Raw genomic sequence first — 22678 nt, 5'->3', positions numbered from 1 at the left:
TAAATTTACTGTTGCTATAATAATTGAACAGGCGTTTTAAAATCGTTTTTTGTTTGATTTAATTGAAAATGATGGTCGTTAATAATAACAAAACATCAGAGTATAAAAAATCTTTATTTCGTGTTGCTGAAATATACCAAATTACTTCATAAAGCTCCCAGTAACAATACAGTATACCAGTGTGAAGATTATTAATTGCTTCACAATAAAAAAACATCACCATTTAGTTTTTATATGTTAGTAGTTTTATAATTTTGATACAGACTTTATAATTCTCACTTGGCAGAGGAATTTATCTCTATGAGGAAAATGTTAATAAGTTATATTTCAAAGTTCAAAGCATTTTCTCTTTACATTCTGTGAACCTTGTTTCTTTGGCTACAGCGGTATCGACTTATATCAAATTAAATCGAACGCAGGAAACAAATACATCAAAATCACACACAAACGGTTGCATTTTTCTTTATTTATATTACGAATTAAAGTTACGTCATTAATATTTTTATTCCATATTTTAAATTAATTTGTATGTAGTGAGTTATCTTTTGATAACATTCTGTGTTTGTCATTCTATTCGTCAATGGCACGTGTTGTTAAAATTATAAATAAAGTTGAGCATGAAAAAAATATAGTCAGACTTACAATTCGTTTTTCTTAAAATTAGTTTGTACGTAGTCCTTATTTAAACAGAGCTATTTGTATAATCTTTCTTATATTATATAAAACAATTTTGTATTTATCAACAATAGCTTAACTGCAATAACCTTATCACTTATTTGCACATTGTTTAGGTATTGATTGGTACCTATTAAATCTTAATACTAAAATATTTCTATATCCATAGTCACGGAAGCGTGTTGAGAATTACATATTAATAATAAATTAAGATTTGCATTGATATCGAAGAAAATTTATGGCACTTAAGGACATCAAAAATGTTATATATCAAAAAAATGTTATATATAAAAATATTACTTGTCTTCAATGAATTATAACTTATACTTATAACAGAGTAAGACAATTAGTTCTGTGATGTTGTTCAAGAAGTAGTATCAATAATTATCGGTACTTTTCAGACTTTATTATTCGAATTAATAAATTAAATTGATCCGGTCCTGTTTTTCTTTTTAGATAATCTCTCAGCCTCTTCTACGGTGTCTGGGAGAGGAACGTTGATCGTTTCGGGGAGAGAAAAAACGAGCACACTTGCGACTAGAGCGAGACTCCCGAAGAAAATCGCCGGCAAATTGTCGTAGTACAATGTCTGCGGATGAAAATAATCATATTAAGGTTTAAAAAATCCAATCCAATATAGGACCAGGACTTTCATAGAAGATCCACGCGTTCAGCCGTCAATAAACTCACGAGTAAAGGCGTAAGTGGAGCTAAAGTTGATCCAACTCTTCCTAAAGATGAGCAAACTGCCAGCAGCGACTGTCTAACGTTGGTAGGGAAAACTTCAGACACGTAGATGTACACAGAACTGTAGGCAACGGTGATGGAGAATTTTCCCGAGAGGTACAATACGAGAGATAACCATTTTTGATCTGTGACACAAGTAAAAAACAATGTATTATTGTTTTCGCATAATACATTGATTAAATATTAATCAATTTAAAAAAAAATTAACACATTCAAACACTTATATATTATTACATTTGTTTTATTCACCAAAGAGGTTATATTTCAGAAAAGATAAAACGTAAGAGATTTAAATAAATCGATATCTTATTAACTTGATCCTTCGTGTTACGACAAATTTTATTACAATATCACAACAGAACACGAAAAAAGCCTTGAATGAAATCCTATCATATAAAGTCTTATTTCGTATAAGCTCACTCAAAACACAGTAAAACTCGTGCCCGCCTCTAGCAATCTTATATTTTATCGCCATTAAAATTGTAATATCAGACCTACATCGAAACGTTTCCACCTTCATTCATTTATTCATGCAATGTTTGTCAAACAAGTACTTCCGACGGAAAAGTCATTACATTTTATCTATAAATGTACGGAAAAGACACATTTCAATGGGCGCCGGATGCCGAAATCGGCTTAACTTGAATATTCCATTAATTCAGGCTGTTGAGCAAACATCGATCACTAAATAAACAGAAACACCGCAAAATTCCGGCGTCCAAACTTGAGGCGTCGTCAATTTAGCGTAAACTGTTTTGAGGATTATCAAGTCGGCTTTTGTTCGCGTCAAATCGTGCTTGGATGAGATCGGGAGAGATATTCGTATCTTTGTCAGACGATAATACGATTTTGTTATCTATGAAAGTATATTTTGAAAAGGATTTAGGGCGTCAGAATATCTCTCTCTAAATATGTCGATACTAATATCCTGACTTATGGCAAAATAATAGAAAGTTAATACTTTAATCGGTATTAGAAAAACATGTGCAAATTATATAAATAAATATTTACATAAATAATGAAACTTACCTTTGGGCAGAAATGATAAGCTTATACACAAACACGCACTCAAAACGTATGTAATGATTAGCACTCTTTTTCTTCCAAATCGATCTAGCACTAACAAACACACAATATTCGCTGGAATTTCCACAAACGCCACTAGCATAAAGTTCACATACTTGTTACCAGCTAAAGAGACTGAGTTTATAGATAGTCCATAATACACAAAAGTACACGTTATCCATAAAAACGAACAAATAGCTACTCTTTTTCTAATTATACTAGATTTGATCACTTTCATAAAATTCGAGGGTTCCTTTTCTACACTAACGTCATTCGCTCGGTTTTCTTTATTTTCTGGTACATTTAACTTCTCCAGTTCATACAATGGGGATAAAACTTCTTCTGATAATTTTACTTTATTAATTTTCGCTGCTTTCTGAATAATTGCGGCGGCTTCTTGATAACGTCCTTTACTGAGCAGCCATCGAATACTTTCATTTAGAATCCAATAATACGAGACGACAAAAATTGCAGGAATATAGATAAGTCTTAAGAGAAATCTCCAGCTTTGTAACCACCAGGAGAAAGAGGCTAGGGACATTAAACCCATGACGTAAACACCGTTTATTAAAGTATTACCAAATACTCGGCCTTTCGGTCCAACTAATTCCATAGCTGAAAAAAAAAGTCTTATTATGTAAATCTTACGAATCTTCCAATTTTCTATACCCCAATTTTTCAACTTACCAATTACAAATGCAGTGCTGTATGCTCCAGCACCTAAGCCAGCTTCTAGGAATTCGAATACAAGCATCATTACATAGCCAGTTGAGAATGATCTTATAAATCCAAATAAACCATTCATGAGAGAAGCTATAGACAAGGCAAGTTTTCTACCATACTTGTCTGATATAATTCCTGTTAGAGGCAGTGATACAAATAGGCCGGCATTGTGAACTGTCCCTATTAGGGTTCTTTTCCAATTTTGACAGCCAAGGTTGAACTGGAAAGAAAGCTTATGTTGAATCGAAAGTTGAGTTAGTATAGTGATAGAATAAGAATTAAAAAAATACCTAATGAAAAAAATTACGTCAAATTCCATAAATGAAAATAAGTGTCATAAAAGTATTTAAGATTTTTTGCGAAATCATTAAACGCTGTCGTCAAATTAACCCAATTCTGGGTGTCAGATAACGAGCAGTGTTATCGCCACGCCTTCGCCACGCGTGTCTAACATTTAGTCGGCACGCGTATGATGTATCATACGCTGAATTATTATTTGATGCATGTTTGTGTGATATTGTCACTGCGAGCAACTGTTTTACGATAGCTGCCTAAATAGATAACCCACTACCTTCACTTGGTAACAATTATAGTACCATATATTAGTTAATGTATATAAGTGTTTATTTTAATACTAGATAAATCTTTATTTATGTAAGAATTATTGACATTAAGTATTTTTTATGATATACTCGTAGGTGAGCGGACGAGCAAATAGGCCGCCTGATGTTCAGTGGTCACTACCGCCCATAGACAATGACGCTATAAGAAACATTTACCATTCTTCACACCGCCGATACGTCACCAACCTTGGGAACTAAGATGTTATGTCCCTTTTGCCTGTAGTTAAGATATATACTAATATGAATTAAAAATAGTTACTGTATAAATCATGACCGCATGGAATATTGGCGAGAATACTAGCAGCACTTCCCCGTTGAATCGCAATTCCGATCCTCTGGGCCAAATACGAACCAGCCCTCCTTTCACCAGTGGAGGCTAGGTATTATACTTTTAATGAAGCCTTTCGCACTACTAATCTAAGGTCCAAGGACTAAAAAGCAAATGGGACAAAATATGATATAGAATAAGACACGAATGCCCACGTATCTATGCCTTACGATAGCGTTTTAGACTTCTGAATAAATTGTCAATTAAAGAAGTATTATTTGACTTAAGTGATATGTTCCAGTTTGAAGGTGATTACTGTTATAATTTGACCTGTTTAAATTACATAAAATAGAGTTCGTATCTAATATTCAAAGCGTATTACCTCAAATGAACTGACCGATAATGTTATCAATACTTAACTTGAATATTGTCAACGTACCTATCTCAGTGTAACTAAATAAATTGTCAATAATAAAGAAACGTATTGTTTCGTTATCTATATTTAATAGTTATTTTATATGTAGTAGGCTCAATCGAAAGTGCTTTTTCACATGCATATTGTTTTTAAAAAGCACGGCGCATCGCTGATCTTTTTTTTTCACGCAGTGGAAACCTTAAGCTCCTATGGTTGGGAAACCGACTTATGTGGGATTTCTACCCACTACGGATCGGAGAGGCAGCGAGTGCGTGTCGAAATAACAAATTCGTAGCGATCACCGTAGCACCCGTGCGGTACTTCGCTCAAGCCTCGGTGGAGAGTTGTTGCCTGTGCCATGTTCAAGTAAGAGATTCAAGTCAATATATGACTTTAGAGATGTAGGTTTATTTCTTGAAGGTTCCTGAGTTGTATTGACTCGGAAAAACTAGTTGCACAATGCTAGTTACACAAAGAGATTGTGAGACGCAGAAAGAGCCTTAAGAATTGCACTGTTATGGATTTCCCAACATCGAAGTGGTGTAGATAGAATTTAAAATTCGTGATGTCCAAACGTAAAATTGTTCTGGTTTATTCTAATCAAATCTTGGAAAATGTCCCTTGAAAAATTCTGAAGAAGATATAGAGCAGGTCGGAAAAGGCTCTTTCGTCAACAATTCGAGCCAGCCTATGTTAAAAGCGATCAAATGTAATAAGCTGGTACTGGGGAGCTCATGCCCAAATATGAGAGCAGAACTGATCTCCAGAACTACAGAACTCCATGTGGGGCCGAATACTTGTATAATTTTAGGTAATGAGCCAACGTGAAGTACGCTCCTACGTCTTGCCTTGCTTAGCACACTTAGGTTTTTGGACGCCAATTTGGCTTTATCTTCCAATTGACCGCGAAGTCGTTGACGACGTTCGAAATATCGACGCCTAGAGTATTCTGATACTTCTGTGGCAGTTCGAGAAATGTTCTTAAAATGTGGAAATAGGAAAAATGCCTACTTTTCAGCGGTTAACGTGGACTTAACGTAGCTTGTGTACTTTTGGGATTAAATTGGACTAAGTTTAGTTAGCTAGAATTTTATAAAATATATTTAATTATTGTCTGGAGTGCCCAAGTGCTAAATTAAGTCGCGGTATAGAAAGCAATTTTTATCGTTTTATATTTAAATATATAATAGCTTATTTAAACTACAAGATAAGTAAAAATAAATAAACAACACCGAGATGAAGCGATATAACTGGTCGTGGTCCTGAATAATCCATGACACTCTTTATATTTTCGCTAGCAAATGACGTTATGAATGTAGGCGAAGTTATTATCGGAGCTTTGACAGTAAAATTAAAGTAGGTATAAATATTTAGTTAAGTGAAATAACGTTGTATTATAAATAAAGATATATTACAATTTGTTGATATGAACTATTTGTATTGCATAATACGAGTATAGCATAGCTAAGCAAACTCATTGTTTACACCTATTTTTCTTCTATTTGTATAGATTGTACATTACTCACGTCTTTGACCACTGAATATTCTTCGCTGTAAACATATTCATGGCACTTCACGACAACAGATCTGTTGAAGTCATCGATCTTGCAAGTATTACTGCTGTTTGTTGCCTCTTGATACATCTCACATTTCGAAAGTCCATTCTTTTCTTGTGGTATTGCGTATTCTAACCAGTCGCTGTCATTAAGGCCTTCACACTGCGGGATGTTACACCTAAAAATATAATTTAGAAAGTGAATTTGATGATTTGATGAAGAAGCAGGTAGTTGGAGCTTAGAAGTCGAGAAGTAGATTAATAAATATGATATCCAGTAGTGGGAAGTGGTCCTCTCCTTTCCAAAACGTTACTAAATATAAATCATAATACCTATAAAATGTTATGTGCCCCGTACCTTTAATTGCACTGATACTCATACGTTACAAAGCTCAAAGAAGAATTATTGTTTAGTGTTAAAGTTAAAATAAGTGCTTATTACCATTTCGCCTTTACTGTATCTTAGTATTTGATGAAATGTTTAATTCGATGAAGTGGCGATAGCTAGTTAGACATTTTTTAGTATATAATATATAAAGTCAAACTGCTTATTTGTTGGAAGATTGTGGAATCAAATCGATGTAAAAACTTTTCCTGTACAAAATCATCATATTCTGCCACAATTATATCAACAGTGTGACATTTTCAGGCCGTTTACATTTCATCCGATTTCCAATTTCAAACAATTGAAATGCTATTTTCGGAAATCGGGAATTTTAGGGAAATTTTAGGCATATCATGCTGTCTTTAGTCCAATTATTTTAAGTTCATAAATCCGATAGTTTGATTGGTTATTTCGCTTAGAGCTTTGTATTGTACTGTCAATATCAATAAAACGTTAATACATGAGAATTTGGATTGAGAGTATATGTACAATATGCCTGTGACGTCACCGCTTTAAACTATACCCCTAATATAGCGTTCTAAGACCAAACAATAAATCATTCCGATACATTTATTAACTTAGCCACAGGAAATTTGTTTTTATTTGTTTTATTTCATTAATTTACAACATCCTATAACGATATTCTTAGATAAATACTAGCGGGCCAATAACTTAGGGCCAAAATAGGTCAAAATTTTGCCGTTCCGATTCATTCATTCCAAAATTATTAACCTAAAGTAATGCCGGCTGAAGTCAAAGGGGAATGTGCGGGGAGCGGCGGGCGGTTGGTCGGTTCTAATTGGAGAATACTCGCGTCATAGCGAACTATTTTTTAAATTTTTATTGTTTTGAAATGCTTCGGCGTTAACACATATGGACCGCATCACTTATTAATCCGAGAATTTTCATAGTAAATAATAATCATATTAACTTAAAATTTTCACAACTTCTTTAGAATTGGTGTGTGCTTTGAAATGTTGGCGGTCTAAGAGTTCTTCTCTTCGATTGCAAACATTCCATTTAAAGCGATTTTTTACAGAAACAATATATAACATTCTTATGCCATATAGACAGGTGGACTAGCGAATAGGTTGCCTAATGATAGGAGCTGATAAGACAACTGCCTACAGATATTAACAGCAATTAAACAACAATGAGCCATCAACTTTGAGAACTAAGGTGTTATGTTTCTTGTGGTTGTATACTGTGGTTGATCACTCAACTTTCAAATTTTGCACAACTAAATAATTAGAGATAAAGCTAATCAAAGCGAAACGTAACAAGAAATAAAATAAAAGATGTACCACATTTCCTCAAAACTTTCGGGACATGTCGCAATAACGCAATCACGTTTGAAGATGTATATCCACTTTGCAATAAATTCGAGTCCGGTAGGATTGCATGCAAATCTATCGTCACATATCTCTGGACCGATCGTAATTCTATACAGGGAAAAGACCTACCGATTAGGATTACGGGTCGAGATGAAATTTTTATGGTACACGACGTTTATGCGGAATATATGATTTTTTACAAATGTATAACTAGTTGGGTTCGACCTGTAGTGGTTTCTTGTAACAACTCGTTTCGTATCTCGCTCGTAAAATGTTCAAGCTGACTTCCAGTGATAGGGTATTTAGATACGTGTATCCTTTTACGTAGCACCCAATCACCGGATATTGTACAAAAGCAATACTTATTATTCTTGTGTTCTGGTTTTGTAGGGTGTGTGAACCAGTGAATCTTCAAGCCTAAGAGACATAAGATCTTAGTTCCTAAAGTTGGGGTCACATTAGCGATGAAGAAATGGTCAATATTTCTTACAGTGTCTATGATCGGTGGTGACCATAAACCATTAGGTGGACCCCATGCTTACCTATAGAAAAATAATACCTTTATTGTAATATAAAAAAAAATGTATTGTTGTAATCATTAACGTCAATGTCGCAATATCACTTTATGACATTTTAGGATCATATTCTACGATGTTTCCATTGGTTTATTTTTACAGATTAGCTTTATAAGTCGTATATTAATTAAGGAATTATTTTAAATTTCATTCAAGAACTTATGCTGATCCTTTTACTTCCTACATTCCTTTGCCAAGCACGAGATTCATAAGCACAAACTACTCGATGCTTGCCTACGTTTGAACCTTCGAAAGGCAATCATCGGTTAAGATGCACGTGCCATCTCGGCTCTTGATTGTTTTAATCGGAACTGTTCTCCGAAATATGTTAAAGTAACCCTCACTACAGTACGATAAAGTGAATGATTTCAGATAATCTAATAATGATAAACGGATACATTCCTTTTAAGTATGTGAATATTTTAGTTTAATTTTATTGTATATAAAATTCAATGTGAGAGTTTTAAATTCATTGGTTATGTTAGAAATACTATTGTTTGGCAAGACGCCACTAGTGTTATTTCGTTCTAAACGATCATCTGATACATACAGATGTATCTGGGTTGCAGAAATCTCCTTGAAAATGATACCTTTAGTGTAATAATCAACTATTTATATATAGTGAATATAAAAATAACAATACGTTAATAATTGTAGTATTAAACTGGTTATGTGATATAAATATAATAATCGTTATTTGTATAAGCTGCTTAATGTGTATATCTTATCATAACATCATATATGTATATGAACAAATCGGTTTTCATCATTCACTACTTACCGGTATATTTCCCTCTGTAAACTAATATGAAAATATAAACGGACGAGTGTCCTCGGGGGTTCTGTATCTCTGGTGTAATTTACCAGACTGATTATAATCTTCATTTATTATATCTGATAGAAGCAGACAACATTCAGGAATGTAGACGAATTCCGCTTTTTTGTTCCTATTCCGAAAATTATATCATCTTTTTTTTTTTATAGAATAGTAGCAATGCCCGGAATTAATTGAGGAATTACTAATATTCCTATTTACCCCTCCTTTTAAGCTTATCACTTGTGTTAAGTGTGATGACAATAGCCCAGGCGGTCAGGATCGATTATGCGACTTTTTACATTGCTAGGTGGCCCGTAAATCTTTGCGCTATTGACGCGTCAAAGAAATCACTAACAATATAAATAAACGGATAAAATATGATAAAAAATTATGGTGTTATTATTGGAGGATAGTTGTCTCTTAGTAGCTGCAGCTTGACACAACAAGAACACAATAAGAGCGTCGCAGCATGGCTGATATACAATTATAGCGTTTATTGTAACCAATAGATAGACTTATTGCCCACTTGAAGTGTGAAAGTGATTGGGGATTGGGGATCCGGCACTATAAATCAATAATATTGCCAGAACAATTGCCAAAAATATATATATATAAAAAATAGTACAAAATAAAATTAATCATTGAAAGAAAACATTTTTTTTTAACAAAGTACCTTTTCTATAGTATAAATCCGATGGTTCACAATGAATAAACACTGGTTGCTATCAACCGTCCGATCGATGCGTTATATGGATCTCAATTTATACTAAATTTTATATGCTTCTGGTCGTGATTGATAAATGGGATATAAATTCATAAATTGATTTAGATTTTTTAAGCATTTATTTTTCATCGTGAAACGGAACTGATTGGTATTTTTTATCACGATAGGATCGGAAGCTTAATTAAAAATATTGATAATCTTCTTGAAGATTAATAAAATTGATTGATATCCTAAAAAACTACTCTGGCAACTATATTTATATATTAATATTATATTATAATAAAGATAAATATTAATAAACTAAAAATAATTTGAACCTAATAATTGGATTGGAAATATTATATTAATTCTTATTTTTAGTTAAAATAAACGAAGTTATTATTTTTAATTTTAATTCCTTTCACTTTGATATCTTACTATGGAAATTAATTTCAAGCATTTGTTTCAGTAAAGCCGACAAAGATTTAAAAGGTTCCGTTGGTCTAGTCAGATGAGAGTAGCAATTATAGTTGAACAAAGGATCTCCGGTCTAATTGTGCGCCATCCAGGGCGAGTGATTAAGAGTCTTGATTTTTAATCTCCTTTAGTACGTTGCAAGTGAATATTATATGAAGTAACTCGAAATGTAAAGAACACAAGTGCATTCTCTCTTACCTCGCTGTTAAATCTGACGGGACGGCGATATCATTCGACCGGAAATAGGAAAAAAACCGGCTTAACGTGTTTTCCGAGGCACGAAATACTACCGATGTTGCTAGTTTCTAGACTTCGGACTGCTACTGAGAATTTATCGACATTAAAACTCCTAACTCACATTTGACTCCTACAGATCAATAAAATCCTTTTTTAGTGGAAACACTTTTTTGTCTTATAACTTAGGTAAGCTTATAACAATGGTATGAAAAAGGATATTTCAAAATATAAAAGGCACAGTGGATACTAAATCGTGACGAAGATTTGCGCCCTCGTAATAATTCTTTGCTACACTAAACCGGCTAAATTATTAGAACGAGTTGAGCTCAAAACCTCAATTCGGAAAAATCTATCATTCGTTAAAATAATTTGCAGAATTTTCAAATTTAGAGAGAAAAATATCGAAGTGCTTTTATAAAGAGACTCTCCGTGATGCTATTATTAATTTTCCATGTGTATTCATTTTGATAAACCATAGTTCGAGAGCTGATACAATTAATATCAGTCGAGGCTCCATGATTGATTGTAGACATTAGAACAGTTGTAAGTGATGTTATCTGTAATCTATTCGACGTCAAACGCGGTTACTTGCTTTCTGAGTAATTGCATTAATTTTAAAGCGGAGATAAATTCACTTAGTTCCTTGTTTGGCTTTGTTAAGTGGATTATATATGAAATTATATTATAATCCCTATTTTACTGGATGATGTTAAGAAGGGAAGGAAGGAATTAGGTGTAGGAGTGGCATTTCCAACATTGAATTTCCATTGAATCATCAGTTTGGTTCAGAAAAACTTATCATGTTCCATTAAGTTATTGAAGTCGATGAGAAGATAAAAGAGACACGTTAATCATTCTTCTAAAGATTTTTTAGTACAAAAATCAAATAACAGTTACTAAATATATAAAAGTTTATTAAACGTTTTTCCTGTGTTTAATAATTTCAAGTATTATTTGATAGACAATGACGGCGGTGAACAGATTTAAAATAAATCTTAGAAATACCTTCGGGCCGAACCCTATCCAGACGAACTGGTGACTTAAATTAAATAACGAGAATCCGAATCATCTAATACAGGACCATCGAGGTGAAGCCAAATAGGAACAACCTATATCAGTGGTGGACTTTCAAGTCGATGATTTGACGATTGATAAATAAAATCACTGTCAGTCATACAATCTAGTTCGTTTGTGGGTCTAATCTAATCTTATAAAAATAGTTCTGAGATAGTATTAGATCTTAGATCTTATTAGTTGTTAGATCTATGTATAGAGGATTGTTTTGTCAAATGGGAAATGATTAAAGACATGAAGATAATAATAAAGCAGCTCGACTGTTTGACGAAAAAATATAACGAAATTTGAGAATTTAATTTTGTAGTTTCACACTGAGACGAAGAGACAATGTACTCAATTAGTGAAAAAGAAAATGACTAAGGGAACAAAACAAAATAGCGATAATTAAAACAAAATCCCCGATCAAATGTCAAAGTTTGGGAGTAAAGAAATTTAATTAGATTTTTTTTTGCAACCCAATGAAATTTCAATATCCATTAACGATGACGGTATCGTAAGAAGATTGACCTTTCAAAAGTAAAAAAAAAGTATTCTTTAAGATACAAATTTGACATCCAATGAACGCCATCAATTTCCATAAATAGTATAATGTTGACTGTTATTCGTTAAAATTAAGACTTTTTTATCATATATAGGCTGGCAAGTGGACCTGGATCTCCTAATGTCAAGTGGTCACCACCTCATAAAAATCAGCAATGTAAATATTAACCATTTTCTATATCGCCGATGCGCTACCAATATAGAAAACCACTTTATTTTCCTTTTCTTTAGCGGTAGAATGAACGATGAATGGGTGTTTCCTATCCCTGCACAAAACTCTAACATCAAGTAATCTCACATACGCAAATCTAATTTACTATAATAATTTCAACAAAGTCAAAGTGAAAAATCTTTATTCAATATGGAAGCGATTACACATTGAGAAGAACCGGCGAAAGAAAGTCAGCGGGATATATATTTTTTTTTAAATTTAAACTAAACATACGAAATATTGTGGTCATATTTCAACTTTTTTTATTTTCCAAGAACGTCTGACTTCAAAGAAGACACGTGTGAAAAACTCATGGTTCTTAAATGAGCAACGGCGCTTAACAAATCTAGAGCGAGATTTGTGATGAAAAAAAGCTACTTACTTTTTATTTTAAAGGTGGGAGCAAGATGAGTTAAAATATAAATACCATATAATATATTCTTTATAATAGAAACACCGTTTTTGTATTAACTTAATAAAATAAAAGAGAACAAGTATATTGCCGTAAAAAATTATAATACGTCAAAGTAATTCTATTGATCTTAGAATACATTTGAATAAACACAGATGTTGTACTTGCGGTACAAATTGCAAATATCAGCTAAATACAAGCGGATAGATCGTTTTCCTACGAATTATAATTTAAATTTAGTTTAAAAATAAATATTCATGTGACATTAACTGGTAGGAATAGTTAAAAGCATTTTGACCATAATTATAGAATACGACTGCTACATAGATTGAATCAGTTTTTATTGAAAGTCGTAAGAAACTGTGAAAGAATTTAATTAATTAATTCAATGTTTTATATTTACATAAAACATTGAATTTCCTCTAAATTTTCTTTTAAACTTGAACTCACAATTATCGGTTGTGATCTATGCTTCTACTGTGTCAGTTAGTATTAGTAAGTTGCTATCTCTACATAAAACAAGGAACCCCCAGTCGTGTCTCTATCTGTCTCTTTGAACGCAATAAACTCAAAAACTACCGAACGAATATTCATAAGGTTTCATCAACGGTGCATGATTAATGTATAATTGGTGATTAATTGATCGATGATTAAATTAAGGTATAATTCATCATGGTTTTGTGTAAATTGTCTTGATTGTTGCAAAATTCGGAAAAAATACTTATGGGCAGCTTCCTGCGCCGGTCTACCGGTGCGCGTCGCGTAGAATTGTAGAGACATATGTATGTATTACGTTGATTACGTTTTATGAAGACCCTTTTATACCCGTGCGAAGCCGGAGCGTATCAAGTAATAGTATAAAATTCACCGTACGAAGACAACTGGTTTTCTTGAAGCAATTTATCAATCTGACGAAGGTAAATCATTAGAACGCGTGGATTAAAGTTCTCTGAGCGCCGTCTACTAGACATGTAGACAGATTCAGGTTTAACGCGGCTCTGTTTAAGTCTCTAGACGCTATTGCGGGAGAAACGAAATTAAACATTGTTTAGAATATTATATACCTACATAATTCAAAAAATATTGTACTTAAAGGTACTTAAAAAATCCGTACGTACTAATTATTATTTTTACTAATTATAATATGATTTATTTTCGTTTATTTATTTATTGTATTGTATATTTATATACGTTGCATGTTTGTTATTTATTAGAATTATGTGTATATATTTACTTTTGAATATATCAGATAATTATTACGTTAGGATTTATATTTTATAGGGAATTCGGATTGTAACTTTAGTTATATTAAATCTGAGAGCTGCTGATCAACCCGATACAGCTGATGCAAAGGCTTTAAAAACGACATATAGAATATATACATATAATTAAAACATTTAAGTAGCACTGTGCAACGTTCACGGCCCCCTTTTCCTTTTGAAGTAAAGTTTTGGAGTTTACTCCATTAATCATCGTCATCACCATTCCTCATCGGATTAGCGGATACACGTAGCAGATTCTTATCCGCTACCATCCGTGCAGGTTTCCTCACGATGCTGATCGATGAATTATAAACACAAATTAAGCACATCAATTCAGTGGTGCTTGCCCCGAGTTTGAACTTAGAATCATCGGTTAAGATTCTCGTCTTCAAACCACTGGACCATCACAGTTCATAAAGACAGGAATCAAAGAAGGTGGCAAAATAAAAAATATAATACTATTAAATAAATTACATTGTGCCAAATATCAATGATAAACTATTCGAAACTGTCACAAATGGGATATACAAGAAAAGATGACAAGGAAGGCCAACCGAAAAATGGAGCGGTGGCATAGTGTCAGATGCAGCTGAAAATGCGTGGAGTAAAGCAGCTAAACGGATCAGTGTTGAAACTAATAGAGGAGGAATTTACTGCTACAATAGCCCTTACAACAACAAAAAACTTACATTATAATAAGATTTAGACTTGATAAAATTTAAAACCAATAGGTAAATAATCAAATAATAAACAAAACTCTTAATCCTATGTCTAAGTGCTTCGCACTAATAAAAAAATAAACCTTTTAAAATATTACTAAAGACTATAATTTCTGTTTTAGAAGCTCTTGAGATTCTAACTATTTATTTAATATGCACACAAAGCGTCACAGCTAACAGGTAAGATATATATATACAACATTCAAGAGCTATGCCATAATCAAACAAAAAAAATAGTTACTTATACAAACAATAAGAACATACAATTGGAATGAATGGTTACGATCTAGCAATGATGGCAAACACATTCCATTTACAGATAAAACATCGGTTTTTCTCACCTACCAAGTTAGAGTTATTTCAAAGTTATTTCTAAGATATTGCAAGATCGTGTGAATAGGTACTACCCACACGCTACTGAACCTACCGAGGCACAAGATATGTACCTACATAAAATTTTAGTTGCGTCAACCATTATTTTTTTTATGTTAGTGGTGGCAAACGAGCATGAGGCTCACCTGATGGAAAGTGACTACCACCGCCCATGGACATCAACACCGGGAGGCTTGCCGGTGCGTTGCCAACTTTTCAGGAAGGAGTACGCTCTTTTCTTGAAGGTTCCCAAGTCGTATCGGTTCGGAAAAAAAACCATATGAGGATTTCCGGGTATTGACAGTACGAGGAATAGTTAATATTTGTTATAGTGTGAGTGTCTCTAGATAAAAGTAACCACACACTTATTAATATACATACTTGTCCGCCCGACTACACTCGCCGTGTCTGTAGCCGAATTTCCGCGTATATTCGTCGAAAAATATTACCAAATTAAATTGTAAATCCCTTTCTTGCATGTGCGTTTACAGACTGATCCCTTTTAATTGGAGGATTTCTTGTTAAAACATTAATCAGGAGGAATTACGAGGAATTAAATGTCACGTTGCTACGAGTATCGACGTAGCCGTGAACATTACAACGCAAAGATTTAAAATTAAGGAGTTCGGATAAGTTATTATTTACTTTTCATGTAATTTTATTTAAAACCTGCGACCATCGGCTTTGCGTGAATGGAATTTGTTATAGAAATTGATATTGTATAAATATAATTTATACTGTACTAGTTAAAAACGTATGTCTTTCCTTGGGATTCAGGCTTGCTTCGTACTCGATTTCATCAAATTCGTTTCAGTGGTTTGGCCGTGAAAGAGCAAGAGACAGACAGACAGAGTTACTTTCGCGCTTATAATATTAGTATAGATAGCATTCAGGAATAATGTACATTTCTAACAGAGTCATTTATTCATACTTGGGTCCTTGAATCTGGAAATAATTTCCAGAAATTATTACCTACGTACAAACAAAGAAATTTTACCTCTTAATAGTATTAGTATATATACATTCATATTCATCCGTTATAACACAATAAAATAATCTGAACCACTCATATGTCACGCGGATTGTAAAAGTTTTTGATCTGAAATTTCGCTGCTCTTTATGCGAGTATGTACATTTAATTTATACGTGAAAATTTCCCACGGCTGGGCTAAGGGCTTCTCACCCTCTGAGGAGAAGGTTTGGAGCATATTCCATCACGCTGCTCCAATGGTTGGTGGATACACATGTGGCAGAATTTCGTTGAAATTAGACACATGCAGGTTTCCTCACGATGATCTCATTCACCGAAGAGCACAAGATGAATTTTAAACACAAATTAAGCACATCAAAATTCAGTGGTGCTTGCCAGGGTTGGAAGCCACAATCAACGGTTAAGATGCACGCGTTATAACCACTGGGCCATCTCGGCTCTTTCTAGTATATCTTTCTAGTAAGTCGCATAACTAGATTTGAATTCACGTCTTCTTATTTCATTCACAGGGATCTCGACACTCACGTCTTTATAATATAACAATGTAAAAATGATATATTTTAAGAAATGTGTGACAAGTTTGGAATTTTTCATATTATATAAAGTACAGCTCATCCATAACGTCTTTGTGTTTTCATCAGACGTAGAATACGTTGCTAAAATGTTTATACAGTGTCTTGCGATGTCTTAAGTGGTGTTTGAGTTCCTCCTTAAACGACATCTAGTGCATAGAACAAGCGTTCCGGTGAAAATGGCATCTGTTAGTGATCGATTTTTGATGAGAACATATCTTGGTACGCCTCGGGGATAAGACCGACTCGTATACCGTGATGGCAAAATACATGACTCTTATACCGTTACGTGCCTCTATGCGACCGTTCTCGTCTCTCTTACGTGTGATTACATGTACTATTATTGTGAATATTATAAGATCGTCAGATGATTTTTTCTTTCAAAAAAATACTTGTTTCGTTATCAAGTCTGTGGTAATTAAAAAAAAAACGACTCCACTACATAAAACTTGTACTTAATAATTTAGTTTCTTAATCGGTGATTTAAAAGTGACCGTTACGGAAAAGTTGATTATTGTTAATAATTCATAGCCGATGCATTGATTAAAAAGAAATATTTATATCTATTATATATTTTAGTTTTATTAATAATATAAGTTTTGAAAGGTTATTTCTATAATATACGTCTTAATTATGTAAGAAAAATTTAAAGCAAAGGTTATATATGCAACTTCACTAAGACTGGAAAAAATTTAATATCTGCTATTCCACTGTAGATGTGAAATTAATTGCGTCCGATATTTCAGTCAAACGTTTTATCACTTAGAAAGTATTTATACGTCAAATATTCAACTTCAGTTTTGATTCGCGAGTGAAGAAGGTTAACTTTAACACCTGCTTTTAAATTTAATTTCTCTGAACTAGATGCTATTTTTGTAGCGTCTTATGTTCTGTGACCCTTGGCAGCAAATGATCGAGGCACTTAGTTTAAAGGACACGTGAAAGAGCTTGCCATATGTGAAACATCAAACGATGTTTTAGCTACTTTATATAAGACTGGATTCCACGGAGTTGATCGTTTGTATCTAAAAGCCTAGACAAAACATACTTTTTTATATTAAATAAAAAACCCCTTTAAGTAATACTTATTATAAATTACTACATAATTAGTCATTACGACGTTTATCAGATATGATAGTAAAAAAGTAAAGTAACAGCCTGTTGAAGTACCACGGGTGGGCAATGGCCTCCTCTCTCTTTTGAGGAGAATATTTAGAACTTACATAGCCTCGCTGATTCAATGCGGATTGCTGGATAAACGTGACAGATTCTAATTCACCACCTGCAGGTGCAGTGGAAACCTTCAGTAAGGTACCCAGGCCTATGAGGGGGGAACTGGGTTATATGGGAATCCTACCCTCTAAAGCCACTGAGATGGGCGTCTCCGTTACGCATCGGAGAAGCTACGGGATCGTCTCGATATAACGCATCCATGGCCTTTCCGTGCTGTGCTCTGCTCGAGGAGGGGGCGAAGATAAACACATATGTATACAGCCGCATGAGGTCATCTTGACTGTCTTTCTCTTCAAAGCCGTCTGAAAATAGGAACCGCGAGCTCACCGCCTGATTGGACGGTGTCCTGATCCGTACCACAAGTCTGACAGATGTAAGACCGGACCCGTCGTCGATTTTAAACAGGTCGATTTTAAAACCAAATCAACCGATGGTCGGTCATTAACTTCGTAAGTTGGAAGGTGAGTCGTGATTTTCGTTAGTTGTTTCGTTGTTAGGATAGCCCCGTTACTCATGTCGCTACAGTTCTCCAGTATTCCTCGGAGGGGACGCGCTTTTGCCGTTCTAACGATGCCCATACATCGTTAGAACTCTGCTGATAGACTCTTGAGTCCGTATCCGACAGAATATTTAAAGACGGAAAGCGCACTAGGACTGTTGTTGTTTCTCGTGCAATATTCTCGCATTATGCGGATAGCCAAATTTGGCCAACTTTGGATCTTAATGCTGAAGCGGCGGAAGCCCGACAGTTTGTATGACCAAACGGGCACCCCGTAGATGGCCAGCGATCCCACGACACTAGCACAGAGACGGTGAACTTACTCCCTCGTTCCTCCGGGATTAGCCAGCAGTCTATGTATGGCGGGGCATAGGTCGGGGCCCACACTGACGAGAAGTGACAATTCGCTTAAAAAACCTCTACTTTGAGACAATACTCTTTAAATGGCAGGATATTTAAGACGAATACGTAGCATTTTCCAGATTCGTTTTCCAACGGTTGAATAATATTCCAGCCATTGCAACAATCAAAGCTCCTTTGTAACATCAAGTGCAGGCAATTTCTCATATGAAGTACTCAGTTGATCTTGCACGCAAAGGATCGAGTCACGTACATTTTAAGGTTCCATACATACAACGCGACTGTTCAATTATGTGTGGGTTATAATTTGAATGTTTCACATGGGAGGCAGAGCTGTCAAAGACAAATTTAATATATTTGGATCTATTTATGATGATTATGATATACAAGATATTTTATTAAAACAACCAGAACGTATTTTTATTAAGAATTCAATTTAAATGGTATTCTTGATTATAAAGATTTGCTTAATTTGTGCTAATTTCATTGATAATAATGAAATGTACAATATACATTTTTTTAGCTTTTCGTTATATGCGAAGGGTGTAAACGTAATATAAAAAAAATCTACGAAAAAAAGAATTAGGTCGTCTCTCGCCGTAATTTTTGACGTATATTATTTTTTATACGAGTAAAATAATTTTAAGTTAGAAACATTACTTCATCATAACTGTTCTTCGATTCTGTCAAATGTTCTGAGTATTTGCCCATTAATTCGTTACAATATTTTGCTTGCAACATCCAAATTATTAAAAAAAAAATGAACCAAAAAGAATTTTCAACTGAAGTGATTACAGGTAACTACTCTTTAGGAATTAACCTCCTTTTACTTTTGTCAACTATTTTCTACATCTCTTTAAAGATGTTTTTTTTTGCATATTTAATACTAATTAAGCGTTAGTTAAATTATAAATATTTTTAATATAATAGTAGAACTCATACGTACTGGGTTATCGACTGTGCAATTTGTATATTAAATTAAAATAAATTATAAATTTCACATTAGTCAAAATACTATTTTAGTATCATTGTTGATTTCATTACTTCAAACAAATAAGGCAGCTCATAAGAAGGTTTTGAGTTTCTCTGTCCAGTAATTACTCCGGGCTTACACTCTTGAACTGAATCTTTTTCTAATCATGTCAAGTCAATCCCGTTTGATTATATCAGAGTGCAGTTGGGTTTACGTACCTACATACAAAGTCCTTTGAGTATTGGCGTGGCTGATATTGGTCAGGAGGACAACATAATTATCAAATTCAGTATTAACACGTATTCAACCAGTATTTATGTTATTTTTTTTAAGGTCAGAAGCGTTCTTTCAAACTTTACACAAATATGTTCTAATCGAATTCTAACTTTAAATAAATAAAGGTAGTTTTACAATATCGTAGAAAAAGAGTAACTATTGAGTTTCTTGCCGATTATGAACCAGTGGTAACTACCTACATATATATTCAATATAATCCTGTAAAAATACGATATATAAAAGTGTATTTATATTTTGATTTTTCAAAAATAATCTCATCTCGCTGAAGAAGTTTTACTTGAAAAGATTGATTTTATGTTTGGTTTCACTTAGATGAGTTTTGTATACTGTGTGTACAATTCTTAAGGGTATTAGGCACGTCTCACATTTGCACCAACCGATGCAACTATTTACATATATTTGCATTCGACTCAGCGTCAGTTGTCATCCGTTACAGCACTGTCATATAATTCGGAGTTCATGCATAATCAGTATCGTGGCGTGGAGATTGCTATATTTGTTGAATTAGAATTATAAGAATTGTATGAATTTTTTATGTTACTTTTAATCCAAAAAAAAAAAACATTTTAACGATTTTTTTAAAATAGGAAATGTAATTTTTTGCAAACTAAATTATACTAATTAATAAGACGATATGTGTTTCCGAATTCGTGGTGGTTTTTGGAAATTAATAACATTACTCTTAAATTAATAAAGATCGTAATTAAGTTCTGCTAATTAAATTTCGAAATAATAATTCATTTATTTTTGAATAACCATTTTGAATGACCAAACCGTTTCGAGACGTGTCTAGAATCTACGCCTTCTAATGTTGACACATACAAAAAAGAAATCCTATAACTGAAATCGTTATGTTATCTGGTAATAAAAAACATAAAAAATAAAAAGTTCAAATTAAAGATAAGATACATCAATGTCATCGACAAGATGTCTGTGAAGATACGAGCAATGTTTCTTTAGTTGCTTGTTTAGTAACGTTTCATATATAACGGAAACAAAAAAAAAATACTACTAAATCCTACGTATAAGTATACAATAATTTATCAATATATTTTTAATAACGTATGAACAAACTTTTGGTAATATACATATTCATTAATTGAGTACTAAAACCGGTAATTTAAATAAATAATAATAATATTACGCCAATATTAATGTATAATTATATAATAGTTAATTAAAATTAAAATCAGATCATATATGTATATCTGTATACATATGTATATGTCAATCGTAATATCAGTCACTTTGAATGATAACAGACGATTATGTCATTAGATTGTTTTATAAATCATTCCTAATCGTTCATTTTTATTTGATAACAGCTTATCTAAAAAAGCTGCAGAGAAAGTTCACGCTTGCGCATTGCAAACAAATTTATAACCTTAAAATCAAGCTTTTAATATTAATTATTTCTTGTATAATATGTATTACTGTATTTTATATATATATAATTATGATAATTTAATGAACGACTAAATTTATCTTTTTATAAATAAATAACATTTTATTATTTATGATTTATTACTCTCAAAGAGTACAACTCTACCTTTAAATTTCAATTATTATTGGATGCAATCAATTCTCTTAAAGCCTTACCTGTAATTTATATCCGGAGCTTCAAACACAAATACCGAACCATACATTCCCGCCAAATATATAGGGAATAATAGCAAAGCATAATTCACTATGTTATATTTTCCAAACGGTTTTAGCTCCGCCAAAATAGCGTCCAAACCAGAATCCTTGCCCATTTTTGTATTTTCAAGGTCACATTCAATTTATAACAACATTTTTATAATATATTTATCGAAAAATATCACTACACTCGTCACGCGTGTTTTTCAACATTGACGTTACTCACGCATGCGCAACACTGTTAACAAGGAACTCTTTCATTTATGAGCGTAATATTTTAATTTTGCGGGAAGAAAAAACTCGTTTTTAATTCAAACGAGATCCCTCAGCTGTTGTTGAAACGTGTATGCGTTCTTCGTTACAAAAATAGTCAAGAAAGTTCCGTTAAAATCATACGATGTCGTACGAAAGAGAAACGACTATTATAGTAGCTTGTTAAATTCAACGAGAGTAAGCGAGATAAACATATAATGACAGTTCTACTATAAGCTGATTTTTAATAATGTATATTAATCATTGTGTTAATATTATAGGGCATAGTAATTGTTGATTGACAACTATAATATGTTTTTAATTATTCAACAAAAATAATTGATATTATTAATATTTTTATTATCGTTTCATTATCGTTTATATGAATATAATGCGTTATTAATAATAAATACTAAATGTTTACTACGAAAACAAAACTTTATTGTAATTAATTTAATGATAGATTAGAGCAAATTCTAACAAAATTATTATATTTTTCTATTTTTAACAACATTACTTATGGAATAAACAAAGCTGTTCATTATATGTCATTAAAAATAACTCATCATTATTTAAAAAATGGTAGAGTTATGGTAATGCAACAATTGTTTTTAATTCGGTTCTTCTGCGGAACATAGTTTAGTCGGTAATTTTTCAATTTAGTTGCCTAA

The 22678-nt window shown here is 32.9% G+C and overlaps 1 protein-coding gene across 1 annotated transcript; it reads right to left on the bottom strand.

The window, feature by feature from the left end:
• Positions 1-1069: 1069 nt before the first annotated feature.
• Positions 1070-22103, bottom strand: LOC113398537 (organic cation transporter protein-like). The gene is made up of 6 exons (XM_026637316.2): positions 21717-22103; positions 6043-6250; positions 3175-3430; positions 2452-3102; positions 1366-1547; positions 1070-1264 (listed from the first exon to the last, which is right to left on the bottom strand). The coding sequence occupies exons 1-6, from the start codon at positions 21869-21871 to the stop codon at positions 1100-1102; spliced, it is 1617 nt and encodes a 538-aa protein (XP_026493101.2). The 5' UTR covers positions 21872-22103; the 3' UTR covers positions 1070-1099.
• Positions 22104-22678: the final 575 nt, after the last annotated feature.

This window comes from Vanessa tameamea, chromosome 14, assembly GCF_037043105.1.
Source record: "Vanessa tameamea isolate UH-Manoa-2023 chromosome 14, ilVanTame1 primary haplotype, whole genome shotgun sequence".
In the NCBI taxonomy this organism is placed as follows: domain Eukaryota; kingdom Metazoa; phylum Arthropoda; class Insecta; order Lepidoptera; family Nymphalidae; genus Vanessa; species Vanessa tameamea.
This window is presented reverse-complemented; position numbering and strand designations above follow the sequence as displayed.

What these genes read in the sequence shown, in the direction of transcription:
- LOC113398537 (XM_026637316.2), bottom strand. Translation starts at nt 21,871, where the DNA reads ATGGGCAAGGATTCTGGTTTGGACGCTATTTTGGCGGAGCTAAAACCG. An exon ending in GCTCCGGATATAAATTACAG is followed by an intron (nt 6,251 to 21,716) that starts GTAAGGCTTTAA and finishes TTATATTTTTAG; the next exon opens with GTGTAACATCCCGCAGTGTG. An exon ending in AATATTCAGTGGTCAAAGAC is followed by an intron (nt 3,431 to 6,042) that starts GTGAGTAATGTA and finishes CTTTCTTTCCAG; the next exon opens with TTCAACCTTGGCTGTCAAAA.